General features: G+C 39.1%; 1 protein-coding gene across 3 annotated transcripts in view; it reads right to left on the bottom strand.

Moving 5' to 3' along the window:
* The window catches only part of EGF (epidermal growth factor), a 59,844-nt gene that overhangs the window by 18,641 nt on the left and 14,070 nt on the right, over positions 1 to 27,133 (bottom strand). For 2 of the 3 annotated variants that reach the window (XM_054066309.1, XM_054066311.1), the window contains exons 4-17: positions 26,741 to 26,922; positions 23,568 to 23,798; positions 21,761 to 21,963; positions 17,436 to 17,561; positions 16,314 to 16,436; positions 13,640 to 13,762; positions 12,322 to 12,447; positions 11,196 to 11,332; positions 9,129 to 9,277; positions 7,409 to 7,513; positions 5,549 to 5,772; positions 1,798 to 1,965; positions 891 to 1,040; positions 327 to 461 (exon numbers count right to left, since the gene is read on the bottom strand). In XM_054066309.1, the coding sequence (XP_053922284.1) occupies positions 327 to 461; positions 891 to 1,040; positions 1,798 to 1,965; positions 5,549 to 5,772; positions 7,409 to 7,513; positions 9,129 to 9,277; positions 11,196 to 11,332; positions 12,322 to 12,447; positions 13,640 to 13,762; positions 16,314 to 16,436; positions 17,436 to 17,561; positions 21,761 to 21,963; positions 23,568 to 23,798; positions 26,741 to 26,922 (2,182 nt within the window). The remainder of the gene's footprint in view (positions 1 to 326; positions 462 to 890; positions 1,041 to 1,797; positions 1,966 to 5,548; positions 5,773 to 7,408; positions 7,514 to 9,128; positions 9,278 to 11,195; positions 11,333 to 12,321; positions 12,448 to 13,639; positions 13,763 to 16,313; positions 16,437 to 17,435; positions 17,562 to 21,760; positions 21,964 to 23,567; positions 23,799 to 26,740; positions 26,923 to 27,133) is intronic. The other variant, XM_054066310.1, reaches the window with a different exon arrangement.

Raw genomic sequence — 27,133 nt, 5'->3', positions numbered from 1 at the left:
TCTCATGGTGAAGAAATTCTTAATTTCTTAAGAATTAAGGAAGAAAGGGAGAAGTTGTTCCAAATTAGAAATGCACATTCTTTAGATCTGGATAGTATTATCAAGTATTGTTGACATAGCAAAGGAACGTGGAAGCAAGCAAACAAAAAAGCAGTTCTACCTGACATAAATCGCACAGACCTTGTAAGAGGGTTAAAAGCATGAATGCTACCTTGAATAACAGATTCATAGAAAGCTCTTCCTTTAAGTTGTTTGATTTCTTTTTGTTCTATAAACCTGTTCAGAGCCTCACATGAAATAGAAGGAAAATAATCATCAGACTCTACCTGATACCATGATTTCAGCCATCAACAAAACACTGATTTTCTGCTTTTCCCCACTGTCCATATCCTTGAATATCTCGCTGCTTTGTGTGCTCTGGACCAAGGTCTCTGATGTTGTGACCTGCACTACCTCACTTCCTAAAAAACACAAGAAAAAAAGTGACACAGACTATTTATATCTCCTGAACTAACTTTCTGATTTTCTATCATGTCTACTTTCCAACAATCATTATGGTTTCCTTAGAAAATAAACATCGCATCCTCCCAGACTAGCCTATTTCTGGCCTCAAATTATTCCAAAACCACTCACTGGTAGGTTTTCTCAAATAAAAAGGACAAGGAATGCGACTCATTGCTCACAATATTTGTCAGCACTACACACGTCTTTCTTACTGTTAATATGCCAAGTGAAAAATGACAAAGGTCAGACAACATGTTATTGTCCCACAACACCACCTCAGTGTTTCCATCCTTCAGAGAAACCATCATTCATTATGCATACCAAGGTGAATGTTTTCCAGTTCTACCTGTCAGGATCCTTAAGGGTTTGGAACTGGAGGATTGTACCTGCTGTTGTGTTGGAAGCATCCAGAGCACGACAGGTTTTTCCACCCTGAGTTTTCCCAAATCCTGGATGGCACACGCAATGGGCAACTCCAAAATTGTTTTCACAGATCTGAGCACAGCCTCCATTGTCATAAAGGCAAGGATTTGCCCCTAGTAAAGAAAAACAGACAACTTAACGAGATGTTTCTTCAGTCATCATCAGTCACCACCACCTTTTAGGTGTGCAGAGTTGAAGCAGTTGGAAAAACAATAAGGACTGACAAAAACTAGATAATACATTTTTTTGTAAATTAAAAACAGATGCATATAGTAAAGCATAGATGTTATGAACTAGCCTCTGGCAGGAAAGCAGATGTGCATACTCTATCTAATATGTCACTTTTAAAAAAAAACTTCCTTAATTATTTTTTCCTTTACCATTCAGAGCCCTGGCACTCCCTGGAAGAACATTTCAAGGGCATAGGGAACCTGTGATTACCTTCTCTCTATCCCGGTCTATTGAATTACTTTTTTCTGCTTACAGAGAGATTGACCCCAACAGAAAATCAAATTACTTGATTTAAAACCAATAAATCTTACAAAATCTTTCTCCGTGTCATTTGTTACTATTTGTGTCTCTGAGGGGTGCTAATAGATGAGGATAAACAGGAATTAGAAGACTATGGTAGCCTCGTCCCAATTGATCAGCATCTATTCTTGGGCATGATCATAAATATACAAAATCTGTTAGCATTCCTGGGACACATGCCCAGACGACTCTTTCAATAAATGCCAGTCTGACTATGCAAGGCCTTTTAAAGAGCCTGTTTCTGAGATGATAATCCTCTCCCCAAGGACGTTTATTCTACTGATATCAGTGAACAAGAGGAGGCTGGAAGGGAATGACTGCTTTATTGTTGCAGTATACCTGGTTTCGCCAAAGGATGAACTACAACCATTGATGAGGGTCTCAGCATGCTGCCTCGAAGACGTACCCTGCTTTGGCCGGTCTTCTTGTCCACCCTCATTAGCGATGGCCTAGTCCAGTCAGAAAACCAAAGGTGATCCTCAAACACTGCTACATCAAAAGGGTGGCCTACAAAGAAAATAAATTTCTCATTTCCACATCTGTAGACCACGCACAAGAAATCATGTAAGCAAAAGCACTATCTACAAACAGGTCTACTTCTAATACAGTGGCACATCCATAGCTACTCCTCCCCTTTGGTGTGTCATGGGGAGGGATAAGTGTCCATGAATGGTGGACCATAGGCACATGTTACTTCTGCTCTTAGCAGAGGAGGCTATGACACTTGTCTGGCTTAGTACAGTCTCTATGCTGTTGGTGACCTCCAACCAGATCAAGTTCACAAGATGCTTCTACCTCAGACATCGTCATTTATTGAAGCCGTATTGGGATCAGCCTTTCAGAATTGAAATGCCCCCCTCCTCTGCCAGTCAGCGGCACACCACAGACCTGCTGAGGTACACAGCTCCTTTTGCAATTTTTATATAACAGAGGAGAGGAGCACATGGCATGTGTCACCTTGTGTAAGTTTACCAGCATGGGACAGCCTGAGAGCTGCAGACACAACAGCCAGTTCCTCACAGTAGGACTCACAAAGGACTGCAAAGATCCTACTGGATCTTTGCAAGTTCCGAAAGTACACACGAGTGCTATACAGCAGTTCACACATACATATAAACATGCACAGGCAGTAGCCAATTCATCAGAGTGCAAAACCGAAGAGAGGATTTCATTTTCCTCACTTCAGCCCATTAGCAGCAGTAGGCTATGACTAGTTAGTCACTGTCTGTTAACCAGCTAACTAACCATAACAGCTAACACAAACCACAGGATCCAATAGATCATCCGGGTAGCTTACTCTTTTTTCACTGATTACAAAAGGAACCTAAACACCAGCTTAGACCAGGCACCTAACACTTACATGGCTAACAGCAAGTGAAAGAAATTTCACCCTAAATTCAGAGCACAACAATTTTTCCGTAGCAGCACAACGTTATCTGCTCTAGAAAGACACAGATCCCTAGTCAGACTTTCAGAAAGATGCTCAGCTATTCAGAATCCAAAGCACACTTTCACATACAAGGGCAGACATACTCATAGATATAGAAATCTTTGCAAAATTATTCTGAATATTTTTGATACCTCTGTCATGATAGATAATTGTCACTAGTCCATATGGGATTATGCATTCTTTCTATACATTTAGAAATCTCTTGCTTCCAAGACAGCCTTTGGGCAATTTTTTTGCAATAGAAGGTGGGAACACATACTGTTCTTCCATGAATGTCCACCTGGTTTCAGAGTGGATGCTGCCTGGCTGATGCAGGTTTGTTCTGCCCTGGTCCTTACTCACAGTCTGAATATGCACTTCACTTTTTAGCACTGCAGTCCCAGACCCTCTGAGAAGTGTTTTGTAGGCATGTGATTTTATGATCTGTGTTTTTGGTTTTTTGATGAGGTCTCAACAAGGTGTTGTTAAATTTCACTAATGAAATTGGGATCCCAACGTGTATTAGATTAAAAAAGAAAAACAAACAAACAAACAAAGGAGAGTAAACAGAACAACAGATAAATCAGAACCCTGAGGAAGAAGTATGTGTCAGCATATCTTAAATACACATCACAAATAAACTGAAAAAAGCACTATTACATAAGAAAAATTATTTAAGTGTCTTTACTTGTTAAGCTGAAGATCATATTTTATTCTGTTAGCATTTCACTACCTCCACTGAACCACGCTTAACTGCAGGACATGTTTCTTATTTTTATTTCCCATGGAATTTGAGCAACTAGCCCAAGATCTCAATACCATCCTCATGCAAATATTTATTCACCATTTTAGGATCTGTAGCTGGCACTATCAACAAAAAAATGCCTTGCTTTGACCAGGAATTCCTTAACCTCTTAACTTATAAATACATTAAGGATTAAAAGTGGAAGTGTTGCATCATCAATTAAGACAGCAGGAAGAGAAATGTTAATAATCACATGAACTGCTTCCACAACAGTGCACACCCAGCACATTTCATAAACAAAAAGAACGGTTGTGTTGTTCACTGCCTTGGGTGGGTGCTTACAGGCTGTTTTACTTACAGTTGAAAACAGGATTAGCAGAAGAGCAGAAACAATGTCATCTATTTTGCATGCAGCTCTTCTGAATCAATGTTCAGTACAGGGTCACTAGAGGGAGCTGCTGCAACAAAAATTCATGTTACAGGAACATGCTTAGGAGGAGACACCACCTTCGCATGCTCCAGTGTACAGCTGATCAGGAAAAGAGGCTGAATTCTGGTATCACTAACAGGATTAGCAAAATATTAGCATCTCAAATCTCTCTGCCTCTCTAAATTCACACTGCTATAGGTCTGCATTTCATCTCTTTCACTTCTTTCCATAAAGGTGCTGATGTCCTTTTCCCCCAGCTCCAAACAGCCATATCACTACTCCAAGCCTTTCCCATGCTCTGTGTTTCTTTAGTGCTCCTAGGTCTCCTTCTCTGTTTTCCCTCTTTAAGATGCTGTCCCACTCCTTGTAGAGGAAGAAAGTGAAACTTTCAACAGGCTTCTTCCTTTGCAGAGCAGTTGCAAGGTGGGGCATACAGAAAAATATGCACAACAGGGGAAAAGGGAGGAATGCTGGCAAGTCACTATGCTCAGGGCTTTTGATGTCCAAGGAACTGCAGAACACTGCTTCACTCTGTTCACCTTCAAATAAGTGCTCTGTTGCTCCAGAACAACATAGTTACACGTCAAACAATAGAAATCTCAGCCATAACAACCACCAGCATTTATTGTATAAATCATTTTCCCCTTCAGTGTCTATCGTGCATTCAGAATCATAGCAGTGTTCAGCACTGTTACAGAATCACAGAATCAGAAGGTTGGAAAGGACCCATTGGATCATCGAGTCCAACCATTCCTAACACTCCCTAAACCATGTCCCTCAGCACTTCATCCACCCGTTCCTTAAACACCTCCAGGGAAGGCGACTCGACCACCTCCCTGGGCAGCCTGTTCCAGTACCCAATGACTCTTACTGTGAAGAATTTTTTTCTGATATCCAACCTGAACCTCCCCTGACGGAGCTTCAGGCCATTCCCTCTTGTCCTGTCCCCTGTCACTTGGGAGAAGAGGCCAGCTCCCTCCTCTCCACAACCTCCTTTCAGGTAGTTGTAGAGAGTAATAAGGTCTCCCCTCAGCCTCCTCTTCTCCAGAACTGTTCTGATGCAGGTTCTTTGCTCAAGGACCTTAGTGGCCAAGATTAGTTCTCTTCCAGCTTATGTCAATATGACTCACTGATGTACTAAATACAGCAAAACCTGAATTACACTAGGCTGCTATGCATGGGAAAAGCAAACCTTTTTCGACTTTTTCCTTCTCTTCGCTTTTCTGTGAAGGTAGAAAAGTTCTCTGTCCAATGCAAAGTGTCTGATTAGTAAAGTTACAGTGTATCAGAAAGGTGTTCTTTTGCTAAAATGAAAAAATAAAAGTCACCTGGGTGAGAGAACAAAATTGTGCCATTAACATAACACAGAGTTGCATGGGATACAGAACACAACCACTGGCCAGTAATTAACGTGCACAATAACATACACAGATATACATGCACACTGACAAGCAACAGTAGGCAATTATCAACACCAAAGCCTCACCTACATCATTCTGTGCAAGAATTCGACGACCAGAGCCATCCAGGTTTGCACTCTCAACCACTGACTGCTTAGCATCACACCAGTACAACTTGTCAGCTAAGTAGTCGAGAGCTATTCCACTGGGCCACACCAGACCAGTGCTGACTATAACCTGGCGATCGATGCCTTCTAGTGAAGAGCTGTCAATCCGAGGATTGACCCCCATGTCAGTCCAGAATAATCTCCTTTAGAAGACAAAATGCATACAGGAAGTCAGTAAGTAAATGTTTGTCCTTCTCTCTGTGGAGTATTTCAAAGCAGAAAGATCAGATCAAAGCAACACAGGCCTGAGGCACATGAGAAAAAGTGTACCCTTCAGGAAAATATATTGGCTGCTGTTCTTTCCACACTTGCTATAGGGCTCCAGGTGATTACACTGGGACTTATGCAGAATCCCCACTCTGTTGGCACAAAACCTTTCAAAAACAACTCCTCGCCCATATGCTAACTGCCAGCCCTTTCCATCTGCTTTTGTGTTTTCCATGTGACTCATGGTAGCAGTTTAGCAAACCCAGACAACAGAAGACAATGCATTAGCCAGACCTTTGTCTAGACAATGGTGTAACAATGCACAAGTGGAACCAAAATTACCCACCATGGAAAGCAAGCAAGACCCCACAGGTTATTTTGTTTTTTATAAATAAACCAGTATCAAACCCTGACTTTTTTCTCCTTTTAACAAAGTTATGATTCTCAAGGTCTCCCACTAGAGTCCTGAGTGTTACATGCTGAGTGCTTACTGCTTTTCAAAGAACGGGAGTGCCAGATGACTACGTAAAATGGAGATATCCAAGTCCACAAATTAATTTTGAAGTTTGGACTACCAGTGTTTCTGGGCATCAGCTGCCTTTGTCAAGTCTACTGAGATAACTCACAGATTCATTTAGCTTTAGTTACATGAGCAGTTTTGCCTTAACCAATGCAAGGATCAACATTCTCGATAGTCGTAATTGTGTCTCAGGCCTCTTTTTAACATTGACTTAACAATTATGGACATTGCTACAATGTCTGTTCCTCCTTTAACCATTAACTTTCTAATAAGGAAGGTTTTAGTGATGTTTCCTCCTTCCTTTCCCCTTGTAGCTCTCACCTCTACCAATAATTTGAATAAACAATCTCTCTGAATTTACCTGTTCTGAAAAATTTTCCTGCAAAATATCGCTATTATGTTCAACCTCTACTGAAAGATTCTTTCAGGTCTTTTTTGTATCAAGTGAAGCTAAGAAAACACCTCCCTGTGCAATCTGGATTCATTCATCAGGCATATTGATTGAAAGCCATGGAGCCTTGCCATTGATTAAAATAGCCAGAATTTCATCAATAGTTTAAACATTCAAAAGTCCTTTGATCTTCTCAGCAATAGATAAAAAGATGTAACGTGCATTTAAAACAATGCACCTCCACAACAGTAGATTTGGCTTAGTTTCCTCAGAAGCTGAAACATGGCCAAAAAATCCTTTGAAAGAACCCTTGGCTAAAGGTGACTTATCTTCTTCACACTAATGGATATAGCAAAGTTTGCAGTCTGGTGCTTACAACTGTCAGGGTGACTTCAGCTGCTTGTTCTTTTCTTTAGATTAAACTGCATACAGTACCTTCAATTCTTCTGGTATTCTTTAAATCTATGAGAAATTAGCATGTCCCAATTCACAAAAGAAACCCAGCGATGAAACATTGCAATTCACACAGCTCTTCAAGGCAATGACTACCCTAACATGAGCCTAATGCCGTTTTTGACTGCCAAAAAGGCAAGGCTGGCATATTCATTTCTAAAAATCCTCTCCAAGTATTACACAAGTAACTGGGTTTGTCACTCCTTACTTAGCAAATGGGTGAACGGCAATCCCTCGGGGCTGGGAGATATCCTCCCAGATGATCATTTTTCTTTGCATTCCATTCAGATTGCTCCTTTCTATGCAAGCCTTCCTGCAACACACATGACAGTATTAGATTCTCCCTGCTATCTTTTTAATTACGTTTCCAGGCAGAACATATTAACTTTTTGCATTGCTTTAGTTTAGCACAAAACTGTGATAAATAACTTTACAATGACATGTAATAATCATGCTGATGTGGGATGTCTAGTTGTTTTATCAACAAGTAATTCATGTTACAGCCTCGTTATCTGGCCCAAGGCACAATGGTATAGTACCTGCTGCTCTGCAGGAGACATGAATGTCTCCTTTTTTGGTGAAATAATGAGTTGGAAATATTATCACTAATAGGTGAATGTTCGCTTTAAAGGGAGTCAGGAGAAAAAAAGCTCATAACTGAACGGCATTATGAAATGTATGACAAATTATGTTTAAATAGTATTTTATATAGGATTTTTCATCCAGAAATCACTAAGCAATTTACATATTATATCTATTTCACAGGAAAGAATGAGGCTGAAGTCCTTATGATTACTCTTAAAATCTGTGTTGGAGACAAATATAGAAACTACATTGCTAGTCTCCTAATGCGATTTTTTTTTTCAGAAATTGTACTTATTGCTACAAATTTTTCGTTGCCAAATATATCTCAGCCTCTACCTGCAACCTTCCATGCGCACCTGAACCCGTATAGAAAGGCCACACAGAGGTGGAAGGAGAAATATATTCGTGCAAATGTGGAATACAAACAGGTAAATGCAGTGTGTGAGAAGAAAATGACAGATACCAATTCACAGCTTCACCCTTGACTCTTGTGTTATGGAGACAAGCACCACATTTTCCTATTTCACAATAAACACTGGCATATTTATACAGGAGGACAATCGTGTAGACAAGATTGTACTTAATAGCAAGTGGACTAGCAGCATATTTGAAAGGGAGAAGGAGGGTGATCTTCACATTCAAAACCACTTTTTATTGACTAAGAATACCAGTCATGCTGAAACATAGTGACTATTCTTCAAGAAGACTTCATTATGTGTTCTGATCTGACATTGCCTTTTTAACAAAGGTCAATTTTATTTCTCTCTGCATGTAAGGGTAGGTAACATTTTAAATGTGAAGTCTTATTGTGTGCCAGTGGCTATTCCTCTTATCAGAGATAATTCACAAAGGTTCTGCATTATCTTAAAAGGATTCTAGTTGTCAACACTACTGACTTCTGTCCAAAATGTACTCAGTGCAGTAACATGATATATATATATATATATATAAATGTATGTAATGTTATAAAGCTATATGCATGTACACACATGCATTGTATGTAGAGAAATGAGTATATGTGTGTATGTATACACTCACATATGCATGTGCACATACATATATGTATACATGCAGTACATGCTTTGGATTCCTTGCAGCTGTGTCCAAACCCTTGCTTCTTGGAAAGACAAAGATAAGAACACAATAATAGCCTTACAGTGAACTTCCAGCATTTCAGTTTTAAAGACTCCTACAACTGTATATACTTGAGATTACAGCTACTCAATCAGAATGCAAAGCGTTACTGAATTTAGAGTGATATCTCAGCTATTTCTGTATCACCAGTCATTTATTTTAAGTATTTTATGGCATGCTTCAACATAAATGCACTATGAAACATGTACCCTCTGTCTGTCCAATACAATTTACGGTTAATCCAGTCCACAGCAAGGCCTTCGGGTATATCTATAGCTTCATGAATAACTTTTTCACGATTTGAGCCATCCAGATTAGCTCGTTCTATCCACTTCAAGGCAGTGTGTGCAAAGTAAATCTGTGAAGAAATAACAGATGAAGTGTTATTAGTTCCTATCTAACTTTCTGTTTCACTTTTCTAATAGTTCTGCTTCTGAAATAACTTTCATCTTGAAAGTTCCCTGAACTGCTTATTCACAGGAATCTGCATAGGTAACCTGTGATCCCTGATCAAATAAAAAGGCACTTATCCTTCAACCAGGATGACTTCAACAGGCAGCTTGTGCTTAGCTGTAAATCCTGGTTGCCCTATATACAGCCCTCTGAATCCTGTGGTTTAGTTTCAGTGAGCAGCTACCTCACATGAAGCACAGCTGAGGAAGTAAAAGTAGGAGCAGGCAAAAAGCAGCAAGTTATCATTTCATTGGCTGCTCATTTTAAAAAGAGAGGAGTGGGGAAAAGAGGGTAAGCATGTGTGTGTCAAGTAGCTGGGACGGGGGAAGGTGTTACATAATTTTCTTCTAATTTTTTTCCCCCTCTTTCAGCCTACACTTACCTCATTTTTTTTTTACCAGGTCTCTATTCACTAAGGTTCTTATGTTTCCAGAAAAGGCTTCTCAGTTTTCAGATGAAACAAAAATTCTCCGTGGTGGGGAAATTAGGTTTGTATTTTCCAAGGATGAGAAAATAAATTTGTCTTGTATTTGATATCAGAGGGAGCAGATTCCTTCGGTATTACCATATGCAAAGCAGTTCCGAGGCTTTCTTTGCAAATGGTAACAACAAACCAAATGAGTTTGTTTTGACGCTAACCATGAGGCCAAACAAAGCTGGAAGGCGGCCCTCTAGCATTAAACCAGCTAATTCAATTGCCATGGGTGCACAGAGCGATGCTGAGTTCATTTAACTTGCGCCTCAGTTCTGTGCCACCAGGAGCAGACTGCTGCAGCCTGGCTGTCCCACTTCACTAACCTCCACACTGCCGACCCCACCATTGTGCAGAGGCCCCTGCAGAGTGGGACAAGAGTGCATGCCCAGCGTCACCAGTGCAGCTGTTTGCATTCGGCACAGCACAGGACAACTGCTAGATCCCCAGCAGGGCCCAGTTTCAGGAGCAAGTGGCAATGCTCCAGCAGAGCCTGAAATGATCCTTCTGTAACTCAGATCTGGTAACACTGGCATTTGTTTATCTGTGTCCATCCAGGCCTTGAGATGTTTCCAGCAACTTAACTGAGCTCCTCATCAGCTTTTGCTGTACTATCCACTATCTTTTTGTAACACTTTTACGGTGTAAATAAATCTTACCAAGGGAGAAAATAAGTATCTGCCGCAGAAGTTTTAGCAAATCACAGGTGAACTCCTATTCTTCCCAACTCTGCAAGTAAGGAGTAGGGCTCTGGGATGTGACTACATGGACAAACAGCTCTTTATGTAGAGAAAAATCCTGTTTCCAACAGCAATATCTCGTGACATAAGGAATACCTTTCATAAAAGCAATGAACCCGGTGAGGATTCAGCAATTTTGTTCAGTACATGTCACAACATGGGAAATTATTGTTAAGATTATTCCTACATTTAGTAGGGATTGTGGCATGCAGCTGTACAGAGATAAGCATACTGTCCTTTGCAGCTACCCAATAAAAGAAAAAAACACTGTGTATTTCCACAAGACGGTACTGAAATCTAAAGGGAGAAAACTGTCAATCATACAGAAGATCCTTGAGACTGAAATCACGCCTGAAGTGAATTTAGAAATCTGAATTCTGTGTGAATTAGCCACATCAATGTACAAAGCACATTTTATCAGGAAATAAGGGATGAAATTCTTCAACTTGTGTGTGCCATCTTGTATCAGTTGTGCTTCTAGATGGGCAACAGAACAACAAGCAGCATAAGGTGTAATCTGGATCACCGACAGCAGAAAGGTTAAAGCACATGAAAGCCCAATCCATTTGTCCTTGCAACACTTCAAAATCCTCTCATTTTTAATGCCTTACCTTATTTTCCACCGGGTCAGAGTCCAACGCTAAGACTATTCCCATCTGCCAGTCAAGTAAACTTGCATAATCTGTTCCATCAAAACTGATCTGGCGGATATCTTGGCCATTTGCAAACAACAAAAATGGCTTAGGACCTGTTGATGAAAGTTCACACTAGATAATTCCACTAAGTTCAAAGTTATCTTTAGCCTGCATCACTGCCTCCCCAACATTGTAAGTAGTAGCAGAAGACCGAATGAGGAACAGAAGAAACAAAGACATTAAGGTCCTTGCCCTACATTCCACTTGCCTCAGAAATCAAAGATAAAGGTGAATACAGCTTTTCAGCATCTGGGTTTGCCCAAGATCCGCCTCAAAATTTGTGATAAAGGCAGCCACTAGCCCCGCTGCATTACACATTGAATGACTTAGCCTCGAGACAATCTTCCCTCTGCCTTTCACAGCATCACCATTAATTACAGAACATTTGACTGTTGGACATCAGAAGCCTTTCACAGTAAAAGCAAGAAAAATACTGTCCTCCGAAAAATAAAGTTTTTCCCTTATTTCTGAAACAAATCACAGACTTTTCTTTCCTCCTGTCTCTCATGCAATTGCTTATACTTTGCTGATCATCAAGTTCTGCCTTTTTCTCAGAAGAAACAGAAGGGTCTAGAATCCAAAAATCCCATCAAATACCTGGGCTTCCTGGAGCAAGAAGGGAAGAAACATCCTTGTAGGGAATGTCCTTCAACAGACTGTTCCCAGCCCTGTTCTCCAAATGTGCACATCTCAATCCCAGTTCTGGAACACTGGGCAGAAATTACACCCATGTTTATATGAACACACAAAAGTCTGAATACTGCAGACAGATCTTTGCAGTATAGGTGCCCAGAGTGAAATGCAGAAGTTGGGTATATATTGAATTTTCCATGAGGGAGACTGAACCATTTACTGGTGCTTTTTCTGGTATATTTCAAAATAAGTTATTTTTTTTTTTCCAAACAACTAATAATTCCCAAGTTTCACAAAATAGCCTAAAACCAGTGTGAAAATAGATTCCAGTTATGTGATCCATTTTTAAAGACTCCAAGGTATATTCGCTTTTATTGGCAGAAATATGGAGGCATACCAAGTTACCAACCTAGAGCAGTGCAGCGCTTTCCATCTCGCTGAAGCTTATATCCAGGGAAACAAGCACACTCCCAAGAGGATGGGCTTAAAGAAGAACATATCTGACTACAGCCACCATTATCCGGAGATGTACAACCTTAAACAGAGCATTTGAAAAATTTAAATTTGCCATTCTAACAAAAACGCCCCAACAAAATCAGAAATGTAAGCAAGAGAACAATTCATGCTGCTTAGGATTTCTATAGTTCGAAGCATCTTGGTGACCAATAGATTTATTGAAAGTCCTTCTGCTGAAAGAAGCATAGTGAAGTGAAAGCAAATTATTAGTAACTCCTTTGAAAGTTTTTCCTGAAGATTCACAAGAAAAGATAGGGGGATGGGGAGTGGGATATATGAAGTGGTTTGCCATGTTTTCATAATTTCAGAGAACTCTTTCTCTGATGCAAATCTCATTCTATCTGCAACGGAGTAGAAAATTATGTCAGACTTTGCACTCCATGCAAAGAAACAGCAAATTAATGCCGTTCATTCCCCAGAAGTTAATTAGGCTAGGACAGTGAATTGACAAAATACATACCTTTCTAATACGACAAACCAGGATTTCATACAAAAAGGAAACATACTTTCTTTTGTGAACTGTACAATGGTTATATCCACAGTGTCAACCTGAACTTACTCTGTGGAGTGTCCCTAGCAAACCAGCAACACTGACAGAATCTGTGTATACAGTACAGTCCACAGTACGTAAGGAATGTTAAAGTGGAAGGCGATTTTCCAAGGTGTAAGCCTGGCATTAATGGAACTATCTTGACCCCTAAGACTAAAAAGATATAGTTCAAAAGCTATGATTCCCTGAACTGAGAGAGCTTGGTGGAATGGGGAACGACAGATTAGTGGGAGTAACAGCTTCAAATATTCTGACAGCAAAAAAATCCATCCGTGGGTATTAGATTAAGTCTCTATAAATAAGAGTTACTCTGAACCTGGGCTTCATGATGTCAATAAGGTCGTCTCCAGGTTTCTCCTAAAATGTAAACTTTAGATGTCTCCTGCAACAAACATCCAGGAGGTGTCTTGACCTGTGCTGACAACAAAAAAATTTCACCTGCAAACATTGGACCTTGCTGCTAAGAAACATCTGTTAAAAAATGAAGATGAATGTTGCTCATTTCAGTGCTCAAAGAGCTTGACATTCCATTGCCTCCTATCTTTCACAATCATTTACAGCTGTGCAGAAGGAGTGTAAAATGCCATCATTCACTTCTGGCTCTCAGTGCCAGGAACAGACAGAGTCTGGCAGTCACTGCAGCTGGAAAAGTATTACTTACCCGTGCATGTTTTGCTGTCTGTTTTGAGTATAGATCCTTCAGGACAAAAGCAAACAGGCCCTTTAGATGTTTGAAGGCAACCATGGCTGCAGTCAGTATCATTACTCGTACAGGAAATCAGCTCTACGGTAATTCAAAGAGGAAATAAAATTTAAATTATGATAAAAACATTTACTAATCCACCCAAAAGAGATGTTAATGCTTTCTTGGAAAGGGAAGGAGCGAAGAAAGGAAAGAGGGAGGGAAGGAGAGAAGGAAGGAGCAAAGGAAGGAAGGAAGGAAGGAAGGAAGGAAGGAAGGAAGGAAGGAAGGAAGGAAGGAAGGAAGGAAAAGTGGGATGCTGCGTGTGCACCATGACTGTGGTGTTTCTAGGGTCTGCGCTTTGGTTTGGTTTTTTTCCAAAGTTTTTTTTTTTCCTCACCTTCTCCTTATACCAAAGGAGAAAGCCAAAATTGCTGGGTCCTGTAGTCATTATATTGATCAGATTTAAATTTTCCAAAATTGTATGAAGAAGTTCTATCAAAATAGACATAATTTTTTAAAGCTTTTTTTTTTACATTTCATGAAAAATATGTCAGGTTTTGAAAACTACAAAGAAGTTATACTGAAAAAATAAGTTTAAAACACAAAAAGAATGGGGAAAACCTATTTTCCTACTACTACAAGGGTAATAGAGATATAATCAATGAAAACAGGAGATCAGTCTTCCAGAAAAACAGTTATATTCCTCAGTGGTAATTTTTAAAACTGTATGGACAAAACTATCTGAGGAATTAGCAGTAGCTTTCCTTCACTTTCCATTATAATTGTTGGAGTACCAACAATTTTTTGAGTATTTCTTTAATGCAGTTTCACAGGATATCATCCTTCAGCCCTATATATTGCTATGTTGCATCTCTTTATGTCAATTCTAGTGCCACATGCCAACACACACTGGGAGACTGGAACTAATGCAGGTTTCCTACAGCTACCTCTTTGAATTGGCTGCATACACTGGATTCAACGGTACATAGCTGCTGCAAATATTGTTCCTTCAGGGCAACCGCCTTCTGGGGTAGATTGTTCTAACCCCTTAAGCACAGTAAGAAGGGTGAAGAAATAGGTATTGTTTCTTTATGACTAGAGCTTATGGCTTCAGATAAAGAGCTTTGTATAGAGCTCAGAGGACAAAGCACCAAAATGTCTTCTCAGCATGTGGACTTCTCACCTTGTACCTCTCTCTCTCTCAAGTTGCGTAGATGGTGACATATCTGCCTTGTGTTGCAGTAGTTAAGGAGTTAAACTGTCCATCATACATCTCTAGCCTGTGTTAGAAAAACATTATTTTCTAACTAATTTGAGCCACTCAAATGATAGGTACATTGTTCAAGACAGTCATCCAGACTGGGACTCAGTTGCACAGTGTCTGAGTGTTTTTCTGTGCACAAAAGGATACCCCACCTCCTAATAGCAGGACTCCCATATGTCTTCTGTTACATCTGGCTGCCTTGTGCAGCTCTCACACCTGGACCCCCAGGTTTGGCTCACTGAATCCTGCTCCCAGCTCCCTCTTAACAGAGAGGGAAAAGTGACTCTGGGAGGTCTAAAATAGATAGACTGACTGCTAGAGTCTGTTAGACTTTGTTACCCTCAAGCAGCAATATTTAGTATACCCTGGGTCCTGATCCTGCCATGACCCAGTCTGGACTCATTGATGTGCACTGGCACTTCTACTTGAACCAATGTTTTATTTCCATGGAAGTGAGGTAAAAGGACCCTTTGCTTATTCCTAAGTTTCATCTAATTATGAAATAGAAAAGCTACTGGAAATATCCCAAGGCCTCAAAATATGGATGCATTTCACTTTAATGTTTTAGACTTAAATTTAGAAAAGCTTAATACAGTTGTAGGCTGAATATACACAACGCTACACAGAGGAAGAACAAAACCCTACACATCCGACTCCTACTATGACTAAAATATGATCCTTGAAAACTATTGACAGACAGATCTTTGTTTTTTTCCCCTCCACTTCTCTGCATTCTCTGCATTTAGTTTATGCAGGTTTATCCACCTTAAGGTAGCTTCCTGGTTTATGTACTTATGTTGTGTGGGTAAGTTCTCTCTGTGTAAATTCTTATACACAATTTAAATGACAAAATGCTGCACATGAGTGCAGCAGTCTCCCAGAATAAAAAACTTTATGAGTACTTCTGTTTATCTTATCCATTGCAAAACAGATGTGCATGCATTTAACTTCATTAATTTCATGCACATTAGCAATGCTATCAATCTTGATCCGAAGAGGAAAAAGATGGTGCTGTAAGGTGTTCATTTAGAGACTGTGCAAATCATTACACAGACTAGACAGTGCCAGCCAAATTCAGAGACCACATTTAAAACGTATAACTGCTTATCCACCTGGAATGTGCCACAGAGCCTAATCTGAACAAAGACATCTCTCGAGACTTGACTCTATCTATTTTTTTTTTTGCCACTGAAGAGGCTTACGTTTGATTTCCCATGTGTAACTTACACTTCCTTAAAGATGACAGCTGAATTCGGTTTAATGCTGATCCTACTTATAAAAACGGATTGGAAGCAATGCAACACACAAAACTTTCAGTGGTTCCAGTGTTAAATGAGGGCTCTCTGCAACATCACAGTGGGGCGTTCATGTATGTCTCATACTTACCGTGACATGTTTTCCTATCAGGTAGCAGAACAAAACCTCTCGGGCAGGTGCAGTAGTAGGATCCGGGGATATTCACACAGCCCAAAGTACAGCCATGATTCCAGAAGCCGCATTCATTGATATCTGCCAAAAGAAGCACTTGCTCTGTCAGTATAACATCACCAGCCAGTGTGCGGTAATTACATTAAAGAAAGAAACTAACATTCTCATTGATTTTACAAGAATACGTTAGTCCTAAGAAATTGTTCAAGACAGTCATCCAGACTGGGACTCTATAAAAGCAAGTTTGCAGTACTTAACCAAATAAGCTTTCAAAACCTTCTAGCAAATCCTACACAGACTGCATGCGTTCAACGTAAGTGCCCAGAGGGCTTCCAAAAGTATGCCTTCACCTACACATTCCAGAGCCAGTTAACTCCCACGGACACTCAAAAAATTTAGATTATAGACATTCTTTAGACAAAAGTTCATCTAAAAAATTTGGCTCCAATATGACTTAAGTAAAATTCTCAAAACACGTAAGAAGTTTAGAAGTTCAAATTCAGCAAGCAATGCTGGTGACTTTCCTGAGATTTGATGGCTGCTACTCAGGTGGGTCTGTAAATCCTACAAGTTAGTAATTTTTATGCCTTTATTTCTTTTCAGATCTGATCTTGTAGTGAAAAATATGCTTCTAGAAGTGTTTGATAATAATAATAATAATAATAATAATAATAATAATAGACTTTTATTAAAACAATTAATATGAAAACATTTAAATGCATGTTAAGAATTTGTGTCATAAGCATGACTTATGATGGTCCTCTCGTAGGATTTTTCACCTTCTGTGATCTATCTCTCTTAATTTTTGTTTAAAAAGCAAATAAGCATCTATGCCTACTTACCTGAATATTCTTTAACTAGTCAGGCTAAAACCAAAATATTCTCACAAGAGTAACATTTATGGCATTTTTATATCTCCCTTTAGACTATTTCAGAACCCGGAAGGACACAAAACTGAGCTGGCACATCTGGAATTTTTAAGATCTTGGAGTGGTTTTTCATACTCAAGATATAACTAAAGAAAAAGAACAGAATTTTTTCATCTGATGGAATAAAGCTGATGGGAGATTCACATATTACCTTCACAAAACTGTTTATTTCGACTTAAAATAAAGCCACTAGAACATTTACAGTGATGAGTCCTTGAGTCTGGCCTGCAGATTCTTCTTCTGCACTTTTCTTTGTTCAAATCACAAGTTCCTGTTTCTGGAAAAACAAATACAGTATAAATGCAATGGAGTTTTTATCATACCAGCCTTCAAGGAGGAACTAATTTCAGCAAAGATGCTCAGTGATGTGTCATCTTCTCAACAGCTACTTGCTCAGCCCAAGGAACTTCTTATGAACAGAAAATAATTTCTTTGATTTTCCATTGGTGTAATCAGGCCACAAAGTCGCTTAAAAAATGAAGTTACTTGGAGGAGTAAGAGTACATCTGTGTGAATGATCATTTCTATGTCCATGTCAGCACAAGCAGGTCTAGAGAGAGACTGAAGTAGAAAAAAAGAGAAAAAAAGAGAGGACATATACGAAAAGAGAGAGAAAAGATGGAGAGCACATATGAAGATTGGAAACGACCAGCACAAAGCAGTGCTCAGGTCTCACATTGCTTAACAAAAAAATACACCTGCACAGATCACAATGATCATGCATTTCATTTGGACAGAAAAGATCAGCTCAGGTTGGAGAATCTTTGTATGCTGGAGTAGATCTTGGTTTCTGACTATGAGAAACATAAGCATTATAAATCTGGAACTCAGATTTAGAACTCCGAATGCTTCTGGTACCCCACAAAATATGTTCAAAGTTTCTTCAAAGGAAGCAGAAAAGAGTACCCTACAGATCCCAAGAAACTTTCCTATTTCTCCCACTATGCAAACAGATATTCAAGTATCTTTTTTATGAGAATGATTTGCAGAGCCTGGTATTTGTGCTCAGATGTCTTTTAGAGATGGTGCTTTCACAGATACGCAATACTCATGGTCTTATTTTTGTCTCCCAAACTATTATTTTTGCTTTAATCTTCCTAATCTTCTTCTGGGGTTGTTTGTCCCTTTTCCAAGCTAAGAATAGCTGAACTGTTGCTACTGAGTGTGGGTATGCAGCCACCCACACACAACACTGTCTTCGACCTGTGCTGTCCGTGTAACATTAAAGAAATCATTGGCTCATACAGGGAGAGAAGAACTCTGTATGTGAATAATGTCATTGTGCTATTTCCAATCAATCCTTTAAATTCAAAAAATGGAAAGTGACATAACATTTGAGTTTGAAATTTAGTCTTCTGCTAGTCACAACAAAGAAAATGCTGGCCATCTGGTGGAATGACAGATCACACCTATAAAAGACTGAAATAATTTCTCAGACACTTTAGCTTGGTTCATAACATCAATATTGCACTTATTTGCATCAAACTGATTAATTCTCTTCTAACAAATGCTATGTCACTAAATGAAAAAATCTGAATGGATGAGTAAATGGATGCTATCTATGTTATTAAGCATATTAGCTTTTGAGAGACTCGAGTTTTGCATAGTTTTAGCTGAGCATCTCTTTTTGTAGGAATAGTTTTGAACTGGAGCTTTAATTTTTGTCCCCGCTGAATCAGGACCATACAACAGTGGAGTGTTTAATCTTCAAATACAGAACTCATTGGAATGACGAAAGTGGAAGTGCATGCCATCTCAAACCAATACAAAACAGAAAGAAGACCACATTCAAGGCTGCATCTTATGCTTATCACTAGTGCAGGTTTTTTGTCCTTTCTTGTACGATTATTGGTCTAATAAAACCTGAGACACTTGGAAACTACAGGAGAAATAACAGAAGCAATAATTTTACCCTCTGGGCAATCTCAAGAAGATATTTTTTTTAACTGAATAATTACTAGAATTCAATATTGCCAAATCAATATGTAAAAAAATCATCACATTTCAAAACTTCAAGTGAATGGTGACTAAACTAGGAATCACAAAGTTTTTAAGGTAATCTTCTCCAGAAGGCAGTCACCATGAACTGTAATTTCTAGTTACTGGGGGAAGGATTTCCTGCTTCCATCACCTCTCTTATCGGGAAATGAATGTTCTCTGATAATAGCCTGTTGCTGGTATCTTACACTGGAAATAAACACAACATATTAATAATTCCTAAAAAAAATATCCTGAGTGTAATGAATATCATAAATCTGTCAGAGAAGACACTTCTAAAGATTCCAGAGGCAGTTTTTTTTGAGATTTTAAGATATTTTAAGGTAATTAAGATATTTTATGAGCCATTAATAGAAGTGTGAAGAACATTCTACTAGGCATTAATAAATACATATACTGTCATCAAACCTAGGGATAGCTGTCAGAAAAAAATGAGGTAAATTAAGAGACCATCTTGCAGATACTGCTTTTTCTTTTGAAAAAGAAAAGGAAGAAGGAATATAAGGAATTTTAGTACTAAAGTAAATAAACCAAATCCCATTAAAAAACCTAAATCATGTTAGTTGAGCTGTACTTGTCAGTTCCCTTTTCAGGTGAAGGAACTCACTTGCTATCTGCTTTAAGGAAGGTTTGATAATTCACAGCTGACACTACATTGTGCCACACATTTTCTTAACTTGTACAGAGCATCCAGTTAGTCTAGGCATGCTCTTATCTTCAGTTTTCTCTGTTGCAAGATCAGCTATAAATCTTATTTGTATTCCAGCCTTATTAGTCCTCCTTTCATCCCATTGCTTGCTCTGGATAAGCCAAGCAATGTACATTCAAAGTCCTAAAGGTCCATCTGGATTCAGCCTGTTAAGCTTCTTTCTACTCCATCACTTCCTAAATATTTTTAGAAAAAGTTATTTAGAATTTGGAAAAGGCAATTTACCATAGTACAAAATTTTACTAAACTTGTTGGAAATACAGGGGTATGTACTGCAAGACATTTAAAAACACTGCTAGTTTACCTATCAGTAAAGGTGGGAAAACCTTCTTTCAGCAGAAACACTAGAAAGCAGCACATTCTGAAGGAAGAAGTGGAGTTAATTTTCTGAGAGAACTATATAGGCTAAGTGTCCATAGTCAATGAAATTATGCTACACAATCTTCAGGAAAGGACGTATGTAACACAACCAATAGCACTGATAGTTTCAGGAGACTACTATCATGAAGTACCATTTGCTAGCATGATTGTTTTCCTTGAAGGAAGCACAGAACAGGTATTTTCTCTGAAACAAGGCTCCGTGTTTACAAGTATAAGCTTGATTTCTAGCAACAGGTTCTCTTCTGCATCTCAACAGCTCTTTGAGCTGCCATAAAGGAATTTGAAGGGGAAAGTTCCCTTGAAGATTTTTATGTTCCCACTCAGACCAGGCTTCAGGAAGGAGATACAGCATGGTACTGTACACAACCATTGGTTGGCATGAAGAAAGATGAAGGGTATTATAGAGCAGTTATTTAGAAATGTTTCAAGAGAGATATTTACAGTTCAGTATTTGCTCATACAAACAAACACTACCTTCTCCTCATGTCTTTATACCACCTATACCTCTGGAAACTCATGGCCACCTTCCTTTTGGAGTTTCCCTTACGCAAGCATTGCTCAACACACAAATACCTTTATGCTGTTTACTCAGTTGTTTATATCCAAGGAAAACTGGTGACAAAAGCTATTCCATTAAAGCAAGAATACTCTAAGTATGCTTTCCAGAGATGATAGAACAAGATACTATTTCCTCTGGGCATCCTCCCAGCTTCCTACTGCCTCAACAGGAATCCCCAGAGAGGGTGAGCTATCAATAGCCAACTGTCTTCATTTTCTAATCCAAAGTGAAAGGCAGTGATGTGACCATCTCATACTGTAGGGTGCAACTGATATCAAGTAAAAAGACCCAAGACCAATTATTTCATAATTATTGTGGCTTCGGATCCATCTAAAACAGGCTGACTCTTAATCCAGCTCTTTCATAGTGAAGCCAAGACAGCCACAGCATCACTTGTAGGACATAGTACACACTTAAAATCCTTCAGTGCCATAATAATCAGAGGTGTTTTGATGTAGATTAGAATAAAACTTCCACAAAGGAACAGGCATTTGATGAAGATAATCTGTGTGGAGGATTAAAAAGGTGTATGCTTTCTGCATTTAGCTGGAACATGGAAAAAAATCTTTGTGTAAACAAAGGGAATAGGAGAAAATCACATTTATCTGCATGTGTATTCAGATTAATGAAATGAGCAGTTCATGCACAGCACAATTTCAGCCTGATACTCCAGCTGGAGTTATACACACCCAGTAGAACTTAAAGGAAACTTCCTCCTTGTCTTCATTGAGGCCTGGAGTTTTGCTGAAGAAAATTATTACTGTAAAAAAACCAGAATGTATGACATGTATTCTCAACACATGCAATAGTATTATTAAAATTTACTTACCAAAATCCTGAGAAACTGTTTTTGCACCTGGCTGCTTAAATGGATGCACCACTTTTATCTCCACTGGTGGAAAAAATGATGGCTTCAGGCTAATTGTGACTACAACTTTTCCAGTATATTTGTTGGCTCTCCATATCATACCAGATTTCAACTCTGAATAGTACAGATGCTCAGCAAAGAGAGACATACCAAGCAATTGATGTCTAGAGCAAAGAGAAGATAAATTGGCACGTTAGCTGATTCCTACACATTTACTCACTTGTACATTTTCTGAGCATCTAGTTCAGTCAAGCTCACTGTAAATAACCTTTCCCTGTATTCATATACATACGAGAATCAGCTGAGGTACCAGAGGCATTCCAAAACAGTCCAGCACCCAGAATCCTGGAGGTTAGCAAGAAATAGATGCAAAATGGACAAACCACATTTTTTATAGTTTATAGAGCTGTTGTTCAGGACTGACTTAATGGACAGAAGAAGCCTGAGTATCACCCTGCTTCTGGTGATCCCTGCAACTAAAATGGACATTTGCTTTGTTGAAGGATGTATGCCTGGTAAGTCCTCCCATTTCCCAATTTCCGGTGCCTGCTCTGACACTTCTGACTGTCCCAGGAAATCAGAGTGGAGATGAAGGGGTAGGAGTGTGGCATTCCTAAAATCCATCTTGCTGCTTCTACTACTGCAGGAATTTATTTTCCATCATTAGCCAGTTATGGCAGCCAGCAGGAATCACAAAAGAGCCCAGTTTTACATTTCAGGGAAAGCACAAAAAGCACTGAAAGAGAGATTTATTTTTTTTTGCCTCCATTTTCCAGTACATATTCCAGATGAAAAAAGGAGAATCCCCGTCATCCATGCTCAAAGGAAACGTGCTGATGTGCCACTGAACACCAGCCAACTTGAGAGACAATGGGAAAAGGCACAAGGAAAAATCAAATGTGACAGCTGGCAATGTGTGGAGAAACCAGCTTTATGTTTGTGATATGCAAATGCTATGCCGTATATTTAAATCAACAGGTCAGCGAAATCATGTATTTTCCTCATTTTACAGATGGCAGCTCATATTACACGTATGCTGATTGAGCCTTACTGACAGAAACTGCAGTGATATAGGGCAACCTTTTCCTGAATACCTCACCAAAAACATGCCCAGCGTGGAGCAGCTGCACCAGTGCAAAACATGACAGCCAGATATTAAAGGCACCCAAAAGCTCATGGGTCTAACAGCCCCCTCAACTCTGCTTAGACACTGCACCAAGAAGCAGACGGGAACAAGCCTGTCGCCCAGGACAGTTCCCACCACATCTGCTGATGCTTGCTGCAGAGCCTGAGCATAGGGGGCCATCTGAGCCTCTCTGCTCGGCAGCTATGGAAGACAGCAGGCTTAGAGGAGGATAGGAAAGACCTGATCTAGCTCAGTCTCACAAGCACAGCTCAGACACCTGAGCTCACCCACTGTGACCTTGGCCAAATCATTTAATCTGTTTGCTTTTGGTTTCTCTGTCTGCAGAAAAAAGGCCACAAATAAACATTAATAGAGGATTTCTAGGGATTAAGTAGTTATCATTTGCTAATATCTTGGAAGATGGAGAGTACCGAGTGGCAGTATTATTCTTACAATAGTGATTTTTTTCCATTTTCTTATCAATAATTTTAGATTTACAGGTACCGGCCATTTACACTACACTGTATACTCCTTATTGTGTTAGAAACTGACAAAATAAATAGAAGGGAGAATGATGAACAGAGATTATTGGCATCCCAGAGAAATGAGTGTTTTATTTCTGACAAGCTCAGGAAAACTCACCGGACAGAATTTTTGAGTAAACGGACAGCTCCGCCATCATAGTTGCATGATCCAATATGGGAAATCTCTTTCCCGTGGTCATGTTGGATCCAGTAGAGCCTTGCGTCAACCAGATCTAGTGAGATGGCCTTTATTTTTTCTGTGGTTCTTAAAATGTTTCTCATGTCACTTCCACTGAGGGACACTCTGTTTACGCTGGAAACTGTGCCATCTGAAGACCAAAATAATAGCCTGCAGGCAAGAGAGGCATGTTTTGGGGGAAAAAAAAACAAACAAACCTCACATTTGCAAGATCACATCACTGCTACACAATCATTTTTTTTCGTTGTGCCTGTATACAGAATTTTTCAGTCTTACCACGGTGGTTTCAGAACCAAAACTAATACTAAAGCAAGGGACATGCTCAATAGGTACCCATCTGTTTCAGGAAACTCCCGTGTACTTCTCCCCCTAACATAGCTCTGTTAAGAATGGAAAAAAAGTTTGACAACGAAGCATTGTCTGCTTAACCAAAGCAATGTTATCACTAATGTTTTGTTACAGTTTTTTTCTTATTTTAATAAATATGTTTCTATTAGAGTTTCTGTGACTCTGTTCAGGAAGCAATGACATACTAGAAAGTTCTTTCATGTAGGTCAAGCAGGAATCAGCCCAGCTTAACCACAAAGCACTATTGTCTGTCTCTCTGCTTTGTCCAGCCATGCAGTCAGAGAAGGACACTGGAATAATCTCTCAAATCTATGGGGAACTTCCACAGACTTGGGGAAAGGCACGGCTTTGAGGAGATACGCATTGCTCTCTGCCTCTGGGGAGGAATATACCCCCAGATACTGTGGCTGAACACATCACTGAAATGTTTAACTTAAAAGAAACATTTCAATTATTATTCTCATTTCTTTCCACCTTCTTGTCAGTACAGCAGCCAGACTCTGCTGTTATTGAATTAAGGCACAGTTAAAATACAGCTTCAATGCTAGAAACAGTTATGCGCTGAAGCTACTTAGATGTCAAGTCATTCATGGATCAGAACACAGATTTACTGATGTGACTAAGGTTAACAACCGTTCTTCCAAAACAGCAACTTATGTCTTACTCATGTATAATTTCTTTTTTAATGTTTGTGTTTATATCCTTTGCTTGAGTTTCTTATGCACAAAAATCCCAAGAAGCACCATCATTTTACCTTGTCTTCACAATACTGCAGAATTTCTATGTACAAAACAATGTAGCATAAAGCTAGATTTAATATGTTTATACTAATCATTTGTTAAAAGCCCCCAAATGGATTAGATATCATGGGCAAGGGACTATACTAAATCAGCAGGAAGAATTGCCCTCTGTCTCACAGATTTTCCTTACTGTTATATAGTCTGCAGCTATCATAGGTTATTAATATATAGGTGAAAACTTGTCTCCAGGACAGCCTGATTTTATACTGCCATTTTTAAACATTTTATTAGTATCTTCTTGCATTTCTATAGTATCTTTTATTTATGAAATGGACAAACGTGAGGATTGACTTTTTAGAGATGATTATAGTCCCTATGAACAACTTTTGCAAGTGTGGGGACAAGATATGATATGCATAAGTCGGAAGATAGAAGAAGAATGAAGATTGGAAACTGGATTGAGCAATTGCCGGCCTTTACTCTATTTGTCCCCGATTTTTCTCGAGTCTTAATCCTTATTTTTTTGGCATTTCTAAACACCATTTAAAGTGTTACATCAATTTTACAGCAATATTTTTATTATTGCTACTAAGATAACCCTATCACTGCTAATATCCAGACAAGTCTTTTGAGAAAACCTTTATTATTAGTGCATCACATTGACCTTCATTACTTAAGGATGCATGCGTTTGAAGGAGGATATCATTAGTGTCAGTTCATGTTTATGTTGTGTGCATAAGCATATTGAGAGTTTTAGTTCACATTAAAAATTAAGCACTTGGAGTTTTCATACAAGCAAATTCCCATAGGGCATAAAAATCATTTTAGACTTCTTGAAGCCTACTTTCTTTGCAGTTTATTACTGGCTACTGGCTTCCCTGTAAGCTCATAAGTACAGCTCTTAGACATGATGAATCATACCTAGGTGACCATACGCACTTGAGTCTTTCTAGCTTTTGGGTAACTTCAGTAAATATTTCCATATAATGCCATTCATAACATGTCTTTCAAAGGCATTTGAGAATGGATTTCAGGACTTTTGAATATTTTCGAAATTGGTAAATAGGAAAAAATACATAGGTTGATATTCAGACCTTTAAATCCTACCCAAATGGCAAGACTCCAAAGAATACTGGTAATGTTACCAGCGTCATAAACCTGGTTTATGTATAAATATACTGCGAAAGGACACATAAGCCTTAATATTTAAATAGCTTCACACACTTCTGAGCAAATTTAATGCACATCAAAAGGTGCAACAAAAACATGGTTTTGCTAGACAAAACAGAACCATCGCAAAGTCTATTTTTGCTTTTATGGCTTCAGTGGAAGAGGTTTATGTGTAAAGAGAAATTAGCATGGAGAGACCACTGTGACAATTCATATTGATAACTCCTGAGGAGGCCAAATCTCTTGTGTTAGCATGGTTCTCACTGTAAATGGCCTGAAGCTGAAAGCAGCATCTTTATGAAGGCCAAGTTACTAGCGACACACAGTAGCAACAGTAGATTCAGAACCAATGTTCAGAACAACTGACAAAGACAAAAGGGAAAGTGGAAAGCATAGAGTCTTTTTTTCAGAAAACATACCAAGTTATACTCTAAGTCTCCCAGGTCTGGAGCACAAGGGATTCCCAGCATTTGCAGACATCATTCCCTTTGCTGCTCCAAACCTGCTTTCTTCCGCCCTGAAACCCTTCTGTCTTTAAGAAAGGACCAGCAAAGCTACTTTTCCCTCAGCACTCCTCAATAACAAAATTTTCCCTGGTGACCAACAAGCATAGATTCTGCATTAGACTTCAGTGGTCTTTTCTCTTACACTTCTCTGTTTTTCTTGCATGCCTATTGATCTTTTATCTTCTTCTGTCAAAGTTCAAGGAGTTATCGGATGGACTACAGATAATACACCGTGCACAGACTGGCCCAGCAGCCTATAAACCATTACCACAGTACTTTGCATGTTTTGAGTCCATTTCAATGAAATTACTAACCTAGTTAAAATTACCTTTGCTCAGCATCAATGATAATCCTTGTGGGACGACCAATATCTCTCAGAAGAACTCGGCGTTTTTTCCCATTCATGTCTGTCATTTCTATGGTTGCTTTCTGCCTATTTGCCCAAAGAATGTTTTGATTTATCCAGTCAATAGCAAATCCTGAAATACCTTTGTCTATGTAACATAGTCTCTGTAAACAAACAAAAAAAAGCATCCCAATGATTATCCTAAATTTGACCTTCAATACAGGGAATAGAGTGGCAGACTGAAGCTTCCTATTTCATTCCTTTGCCTGCTTCATTTTCTCTCAGATCAATAGATATGCTGTGTTCCTTAATCACTTTCATTTGATCTTTGTACTTACACATCTCTTCTGAACTGAGTGACTGCTGTGAAAGGGG

Source organism: Cuculus canorus, chromosome 4, assembly GCF_017976375.1.
Source record: "Cuculus canorus isolate bCucCan1 chromosome 4, bCucCan1.pri, whole genome shotgun sequence".
NCBI classification, from domain to species: Eukaryota; Metazoa; Chordata; class Aves; order Cuculiformes; family Cuculidae; genus Cuculus; species Cuculus canorus.
Note: the sequence above shows the minus strand (reverse complement) of the source record. Positions and strands in the feature narration are given on the sequence as shown.